We start from the raw sequence: 9121 nt of genomic DNA, 5'->3' as shown, positions 1-9121 counted from the left end.
TAGTAATAATATAATTCATTTAATTGGACTTGAAATTATAGTTTAGCATCAGCAGGTGATCATATTTATGAATACGCTGCAAATATTCGGTATTGGGTTCAAGTATTTGTTGACTCAAGATTTTATATACATGATAACATTTTATTAATTTTTCCGCCATGCCATATTCTACTCTGGAATTGTAGACAATTTAACTTTTTATAGGCACTAATATTATTTTTAGAATGCCTTTTTATATATAGGTCACATTTATATTTGTTACATAGATTGGCACATAATTGAAGAATTTGTATATAAAAAAAATTTTAAAGACTATTTCAATTATCAACTCTCTAAAAAATATACACGTGTCCCTTCACACTCTACAGAATTATTGATGTTCTATTGCATAAAAGTTTATGCAAAAGGAGACAGGACCACACAAAAATATTCAAAGTCTATTTTATGTTTAAAAGAGACAAATATAAATAATTAAATAGTGTAGCTTTGACAAGCATATGCTCATATAGTACAAAAAATACTTTATTTATCCTAATTAGGGCTCTATTATTATTATTTATTTATGACAATAGCGACGAAGTTTCAGCATTCATACTACAATATATAATTATAGTCAGCACCGCGTTTTAGGGTTTGGTCCAATTTTTATTATTATTATTATTATTATACCCTTCGTTCTAATTTCCAGAATGCTTCCTTCCTAATACTACTATAATAGTGAACCATGAAAGTAACATCATATATATGGTGACCAAGAAAAAACACATCCAAGAAATTCCAAAATTGAATTGGATATTTGTGATTATTTATTTACTGTGCTATTAATAATTTTATTTGTAACTCCTTTTTATATCCTAAATTTATTATTTTAGGGGAGGTTATTGAAAGAATAAGAAAATAAAAGATGAAGAAATTTTATTGATTGAATTGTACTGAAGTGTATTGTAAACTATGAGAGTAAAATTAAATATATATAGAGTATTGTCCTATGAAAGATAAAAGCAAATAAAGATAAGATAAGAACAATTAAAGATAAGATAAAGATAAGATAATAAAGACTAAATTATAATTTAATTTGTGTATTCTGTTGGGCTGAATTTGTGGGCCACAAGACTTCTTTATTGTTGTCATGGGCTAATATAGAAGTGTGAACAAAGATAATGAGTAGTTGGACTTGGCAGAAGCTCAAGTTGGTTTGAAGGACGAGCTTCTTCATTGAAAGGAAGTGCCATGAAAGAAAAGTGTTGGGCTGACGAAAGGTCCAAAAGAGACTCCGGATGAAGTTGCTGGTGTGCCCTTTCTCCTTGATCCATGGATGTCAGCAGAGCTCAAGAGGAGCTCTGATTATAGTTTATTTGTCAAATTCATTGGTGATCAAATTTCTATCCTTTTAGTCTATGTTGACGACATTGTTCTCACTGGTAATTCTATTTCTGAACTTCCTGCCATCAAGTCTATTTTACACCAACACTTCCGAATTAAAGACTTGGGCCCATTAAAATATTTTTTGGGTATTGAAGTTGCTCAATCAGAGAAGGGAATTTGCTTATCTCAGAGAAAATATTGTCTTGATCTTTTGGAGGATTCTGGTTTATTAGGTGCTAAACCTGCCTCTGTTCCAATGGATAGTACCACAAGACTACATCAAGACCAAAGTCCCTTGCTATCCGACCCTTTTGTATATCGTCGTTTGGTTGGCCGTCTTATCTATCTCACCACTACTCGACCGGACATCATGTATGCTACTCAACAATTAAGTCAATTCATGGCATCTCCTACTGAATTTGTGGGCCACAAGACTTCTTTATTGTTGTCATGGGCTAATATAGAAGTGTAGTTTAATATGCCCCCGCAAGCTGGTGGATGGAAGATGTCAATAATCCACAGCTTGGATAAGTTCCAATGAAATTGTTGAGGAAGACGCCTCTGACGTAGTGACGCGGAGGAAGATGCGTGCGGCGGAGCTTGAGCTGCCGACGGCAAAAATATAAAAGGAGATGCTGTACTTGAGCAGCGAATCTTCAAAAATGCACGCAGCGGAGCTTGAGCTGCCGGCGGCAAAAATATAAAAGGAGATGCTGTACTTGAGCAGCGATCTTCAAAAAATGCGCGCAGCGGAGCTTGAGCTGCCGGCGGCATAAATATAAAAGGAGATGCTGTACTTGAGCAGCAATCTTCAAAAAATGCGTACGTATGACGCAATAACTTCAAATGGCGCATAGAGCGCGATAAAAAAAAGAGGGCGCGTGGAGCGCAATAAGAGTGCAGATGAAACTGCTAAAACATATGCAGATTAAACTGCTGAAACAAATGCAGATATGACTGCTGAAACAGAATGCAGACGAAATTGTTGGAAGAAAGGAGGCACAGACGGAATTGCTGATAAAGAACCGGGGTAACCAAAACTGGGGTAGGATTTTCACTTGGATGCCTTTAACAAAGATTGGTTGGATCTTGAACTGAATTGGAAGATTGATTATTCATTGTGAGAGGAGGTTGAAAAAGATGTAGGGTGATTTCTCACCGAAAGATGATAGCTTATGTATCCTCTTTAAGGAGGATACCAAGGCTCTGATACCATGATAAAATTGTGAAAGAATAAGAAAATAAAAGATGAAGAAATTTTATTGATTGAATTGTACTGAAGTGTATTGTAAACTATGAGAGTAAAATTAAATATATAGAGAGTATTGTCCTATGAAAGATAAAAGCAAATAAAGATAAGATAAGAACAATTAAAGATAAGATAAAGATAAGATAATAAAGACTAAATTATAATTTAATTTGTGTATTCTGTTGGGCTGAATTTGTGGGCCACAAGACTTCTTTATTGTTGTCATGGGCTAATATAGAAGTGTAGTTTAATAGTTATTGTAGTGTATATTATGTAAAATAAGATAGTGTATTTGAAATATTACGTTAATATAAAAAATATTAAATGTACATATACAATAATTAAAATTTTAAGAGTAGCCCATGTGAGTTAATTTTGCCAAATACAAATTTGGAAAAAAATAGTTAATATATATCTTAAAAAATAAAAATATACATAAAAACATAATAAGATTGTTATTAGTAAAATTTTTTAATTTTTTTATTTGGAGGGGAGGGACTACAATAAATAGCAATGACTAATAGTATTTGAACTTTTAAAAAAAATGCAAAATGGATAAGCTTTGTTTTTCAACAAATTAAATTATTTTGGATACGTATCTAAAGGAAGAATCAATTATCCAACTAATAAATACTTAAGAGAATAAGATACCAATTAAGTATGTGATTTTGAGAGAAAATGAGGTACACAAATGAAACGATATTAATTATGAGCACGTGAAAGGAACATGTTTATTCATATATTTCTTTGTTGTATTTTCTATATTTGAAGAACAAATTCAATCCAAGCAAATAATCGCCGTGACTTGACTAAAACCTTAACACAATACTTACTTAGTTGTTTAGCACTTCGCTGAAAAAGACACAACAATTTCTTTCACACACTGGTCCACCCACATCGATATTTAATTTATAAATGAATATGAAAGAATTAAAGTCAAAATATATTTTTATTGAGTAACTACTAAAAATGATCTTAAAAGATTTAGAAATATTTTTAAAAGATTAAAACTATAAAAACGCTTTAGAAATTTATAAACGCGATAAAAATAATTAAAAAGTACATTTTTTTTTTGTTTTTGATAAGCTTGGACATGTGTACTACATTAATTAATACTAATTTAATACTAAACTAATACTAATAGAATAGAAATAGAACCGTCTTTTCTGTATATTCTCCGGTTTCGTTGTTACAGTGCGCTTTACGCAATTGAGACCCGATTGAAGCGTAATAATCATATATCTGTAATGTATTATATGTCCCATAATAGGTCGCATTCTTCTACCTTTTACCAGATGACTATTCATAGTTATTATCGTGATACCAAAAAAAGTTTGATATGATTTCCTGTAAAAATTATTCGTATAACTATTTAAAAAATATATAAAAAATAGAATAAAATTTGATTTCTAAAACACTTTCAAAACATAAGATCATTAAATTTAAAAAAAAAAAATCTCATTTTTAAATAAAATTCAATCTGTATTTTTTTTCAAAATATATGTAATATTTAATTATTTTTGTTTTTTATAATCATTTAAGGGTGTTTTTGTTGATTTAATTTTCTTAAGAACATTTTTTTCAACATCTAAATTTTTTGTATATTTTTTATGGCTTCCTTTTTCTTTTCTACTTTATAGGAAAAAAGGCACAAGCAATAAAGGTAGCATAGCACGTGTGACAATGTATATGTATCATCTTAAAATTTAAGATGAACGAGGAATCTTGCTTGCTATTACATACATATAGCAGTGATGACGAAACTTCTAATATATCACTCTACTCCAAAGGTAAGTTTAATTTTGATACTGATAATATAATTATATTTGATGTGACATTATGTAATTAGATATACATATAAAATTACTATACAATATACACCAATAATACATCAAAAAATAAATTCAGAAATAATACAAATAAGAAACATCTTCAAAATTAAAGTCTGAGAGAGAGAAGTTTAAGCCTCATACTGTATTATATAGAAGATAGGAACATTGAGCTCCAGGGATATATTATAGACTGCCTTCAGGAGATATTGAAATTAAAATTCATATATATGTAAAAATAAAATAAAAAGGGGCCAAATTGGCCATAAGAAGCAGAAAACAGTATAGGTTTCAGATCAGTATTAAACTATAAATCTGCTACTGCAAACTATGATTTTGTTTGTCTCTTTTTTACTCTTTTGAAAAAAGTGCCAAGTGCTTTAAACTGCAGAACTTTGTTTTTCAACAGCTCTAGCTCTGTGCCTTCTCTTGAACACATCTTGCCTGAATCTCTTGGTCTCAGTTTGTATGTCCATGAAGGGCTTCTTCTCCATGTTTTCCTTTTCGCATTCCAACATCCTTTGCCTCCTCACCATCGCCATCGCTGCCACCTTGTCCTTTGGTTCTTGGTGTTTCGCCTCTTCCTGCACAAAACCTCTGTATAAGTTACGGAATGTTCCGCAGTGTGGACTCCAAATTTTAACTTTGTAGGGAGTACAAGGCTGTCCAAAAGATTTTACTCAGGGACCACTTATTCAAAACGCAGTTGAAGCATAAAAAAGTAAATAACTAAACGCCGCATGAGGCAAAGATCATAATAAACCACACTAAAAAGCCTTCAAATATAGGGGAAAAAACAACACAGGAAAAAGAAAATCTATGAACAAACTATAACAACCAAGTCTTGTCCAATAGATGTCTAGATGAGTCAGTTACGGCTCGATTTGATAAAACTTTTAACTTTTCAAGATTTGTATTAGCTATGTTTGGTAAATCAAAATAAAAGTAACTTTTAATATGCATAAGCTACAAAAAAATGCATTTGGTAAAATTACTTTTAACATTTAAAATGAGTTTCATAGACATAAATGTAGATATTTATTAATACATAAGGTCATATTAGACTTGTTAACTTTGAAAAGCACAAACTAGCTTTGAAAATTATCTGTCATTGGTGCTTTTAAAGCACCCATAACTTTACAAAACTAAAAACAGAAGCACATGATTTTTTTTATTTACCAAACACAAGGTGGAGTACTTGTGCTTTGCAGTTTGCACATCTCCAAAAAGCTTTACCAAATTGGGCCGTAACACAGATTAATATTGCCTTAGCATCAAATCATTAACCTTGTAGTGCTTAGCTTTTTCTAGTGTTCTTTGTCTCCCTTATATCTAATCTATTTTCCTCATTAAGTCTTCTATAGACCTTCTTCACAAGATATAACCAAATCATCTAGTGTGACATTTTCATCTCCAACTTTTAAGTTATGCATTGAAGTCAAACGTTAACGATCTAAGAAAACTTCAAATACTATATTATCATGTCTAAATTTCAAATCAATTTTAAAGAATGTATACAAAAGAACAGAAAATATTGAATTATTCAGCAAAATATAGGGCACGCTAAATGATCATCTCCATCTTCTTCCAAATTCATGTCGTTATTTATGCTTATCAAGTGTTGTAGCTCACAGGATAAAACCACATAACCCAATTCCTCTTCTCTTCCATAATCATTTTACTTTTTCTTATTTCAAGATTTTAGAAAACTGGATTGCAACAAATTAGACCTTTATGAACACCAGAACAAGACCATAAAATTAACAATATTCGCAAAATATAAACTAAGCAAGGATTACAAGCCGACTTATGATGATTCGAAGTGCACTTCAACGTACTTGATACCTCCATCAAATGTTCTATAAGAAAAAATGCAGAGAGTCTTCATGTCTTAAAAATGTAAAACTTACACCATGCACACTAGCCAGATTTTAAAGAACTTTAAACTATCAGTCTATTATGAATAATACTTAAGCGAAAGATACAAAGCAATAAAAGTTTTCAACCATTCTACCTTAAAAAACAATTTTACCATTCATTTCATCATTACGTTTCTAGCAATATTATTAGTTCAAGAGATATGTTAGGTAGATGCACATAAATGTTTGATTTCTGTTCAAATATGTGATCTTTAAGAGGTAGGTAAATGGATAAAAGTCATCCAGAAATTTGTATACAAATAGCTTGACATTAAGAATAGTAAGATCTTCATAATAAAATAAGAGGAAGAAAGAAGGACCTCAAGATCATGAATGAGATTGTCAAGTGATTTTATCTTCCTATGTGGCCAGCGGGGAATACCAAATTCTCTGCACTTTCTCTTGAGAACTGTAAGCCCAATATTCAGATTTCTTGACGCTTCTACAATTGGCACATCAAAGTACTTGACCAAATCTGGTAAAGCAATTTTCGCTATGTGGTCGCTTTGCGCCCTCCTTTTCTTTGCTCCAAAACCTGCAACCATTCATCTAATCAAATGAGATGATTAACTCTACAATTGGAATCTTTAGAAATGAGACGGAGGATTTAGCATAGGCTGGGCAAGCAGAGATCATCTGGCTAACATATCTACTGCACTATAATTTTATCCATATCGAGTGAACTGCGCTAGACAATTATGTCTATTACTATTGGATTAAGAGAAGACCGACTCTGAACCTGGTAAGCTTTCAACATTTGTCTTCTTGTCGATCAACTCAGTTGTGTCTTCATCCAAAGGAAGGCAATTTAGATCCTGATTAAATACTGGCAAGACTTTCTGTGGTGATTGGTGACCATCGCTATTTCCCTGTGATTCTTCCTTTGAAGAATCTGGCAGATCATCTTTGACTTCTGCTTTCAATTCCAGCTTGTATATAATCTGGAGATCATTAAGCAAGTTGGGAATTGCCTTGAGTTTTGAGTTTCTGAAAGGATAAATAAAATTAAGTTATGATAATAGAGAGTTAGAATATGATATAAGATTACTAGACCTACTCACATTTTCATATAACATGAAAAATATGTTGCTTCAACCAAATGTGTTCAGTCTGAGTAGCCATTACTTATTTCCCAGGATAAACAATAAATCAAGAAACATATTCAGGACTAAGAAAATAAAAGAATATAAATAAAGGAATATACACCTACTCCACTTTCAGTCCACTATACTACAGTGTACAGTTATCCACTGCAATAAACTAGACTGGATAAACAAATGTGGATCAGCTGGTAGATATTGCTGTTACAAAGATAGAAAGAAACAGTTTATAAGGGTCAACCAGTTTCGCACCGAAACATTGTTTCACTCTCATAAAAGAACTCTCTATTTTCTCAAAGGAAGAAAACAGGGGAGATCCACATTCAATTACAACTTGCAAAGTACAACTAAAAGCTTTGTTAAACATTTATGCAGCATTCACCCTGATTTAATTTTCCAATGTTACAACAATTGGCTTCTCTAAATGACCTTTTTCTACAAACACTAGGTTGGTCCATTTGATTCCCAGTAGATTGATCAATTTAGGTGTACAGTGGGAAGGGAAAACACAAAACACAGAGAATAACTGTTCAATCAAATGGACCAATTCAAAATTCTGAAAATGGGGAAATCATGATCACATAATTCAAAGAGAAATTATATCAAACAGCAAATAGGCACTACCTGGCGAACAACAAAATTGAAGGAATGTGTGTGAATTGAGGCGTGTGATCAGCATGAAACGCAAAGACACAAAGCCACACACCATTCTTGTAACCTTCACAAACATCATCAACACAAAGCTTGAGTGATGTGAGAATTGGAGTGCACTTCATTTCCACGTAGAAGCCACTCTCAGATAACACAAACTCCCTCTCAACTACCACTTCTTCTTCCTCCCTTTCGTCCCCATCCAATAATTCTCTGCAATACACATGCACGCTCCTGAACAACTCTGCAAATGCACACACCCCAACAAAATAAAACAACAAAAACAAGATAAAAATTGAAAATTTGCAACGTTTGGCACCACCCCACCAGAAGAAATCACAGTTTTTTGAATGGAGAAATGTGAAAGTTATGTAATTTGAGTGATGAAATGCATGGGTATGGTGGGGTTTGAAGTTTGAGGGTTGAGTACCTGGTTGGATGGTGTTGTTGAAGACTAAGAGGATGCTGAGTGAGGAATCCATGCTGAAGAAGACAGCAGCATGACTAAGAGAGAGAAAGAAAGAAAGAGAGAAGAGAAGGAAATGAGGGAAAGGAAGCCGCTTTTAAAGTGTTAAATTTGCATGACTCTCCGCTTTTCTTAGTTGGTTTCGGATCAGTTCGGAATCATGTCAAAGCCAAAATAGAACGTGTTTTTGTTTTTCTTTTAACTTTCATTTTTTTTTCATTTTTTTTTAAATGATGAATGAAGCTTGATCTGCAAGTCTTCAACGCACTTTTTTTTACTGTGAATCAAGGCCATTCATCATTATTAATCATATGTTTCTATTCCTGTATATAAGCATGTATGTTTAAATAAAATAATTTTATACAACTAAATAGTTTTGAAAAAAAATTGTTAGTTATATAAAAATAAATTCATAAAAAAATAATTAAAAATTAAAGAGAATGTTGCTCGTTAGAAAATACTCCTTTATTTAAATGTAACTTAAAAATTGTTAGCGAATCAAATAGTTATTATTGCGTAGAGGGAGCAAAAAGAATGAAAGA

General features: G+C 32.0%; 1 protein-coding gene across 1 annotated transcript; it reads right to left on the bottom strand.

The window, feature by feature from the left end:
* Window positions 1-4591: 4591 nt before the first annotated feature.
* LOC107642508 (protein RKD5) lies at window positions 4592-8762 on the bottom strand. Its single transcript, XM_021122843.2, has 5 exons — window positions 8544-8762; window positions 8087-8357; window positions 7102-7349; window positions 6683-6897; window positions 4592-5027 (listed from the first exon to the last, which is right to left on the bottom strand). The coding sequence occupies exons 1-5, from the start codon at window positions 8593-8595 to the stop codon at window positions 4824-4826; spliced, it is 990 nt and encodes a 329-aa protein (XP_020978502.1). The 5' UTR covers window positions 8596-8762; the 3' UTR covers window positions 4592-4823.
* Window positions 8763-9121: the final 359 nt, after the last annotated feature.

This window comes from Arachis ipaensis, chromosome B5, assembly GCF_059453495.1.
Source record: "Arachis ipaensis isolate K30076 ecotype BB chromosome B5, ASM5945349v1, whole genome shotgun sequence".
Lineage (NCBI taxonomy): Eukaryota > Viridiplantae > Streptophyta > Magnoliopsida > Fabales > Fabaceae > Arachis > Arachis ipaensis.
This window is presented reverse-complemented; position numbering and strand designations above follow the sequence as displayed.

Bases quoted from the DNA above. Each gene is read 5' to 3' on its own strand.
- LOC107642508 (XM_021122843.2), bottom strand. From the start codon at position 8,595: ATGGATTCCTCACTCAGCATCCTCTTAGTCTTCAACAACACCATCCAA. The intron at 8,358-8,543 runs GTACTCAACCCT...GTGCATTTGCAG, and splicing joins CAACAACACCATCCAACCAG to AGTTGTTCAGGAGCGTGCAT. The intron at 7,350-8,086 runs GTAGTGCCTATT...TTATCCTTTCAG, and splicing joins TCAATTTTGTTGTTCGCCAG to AAACTCAAAACTCAAGGCAA.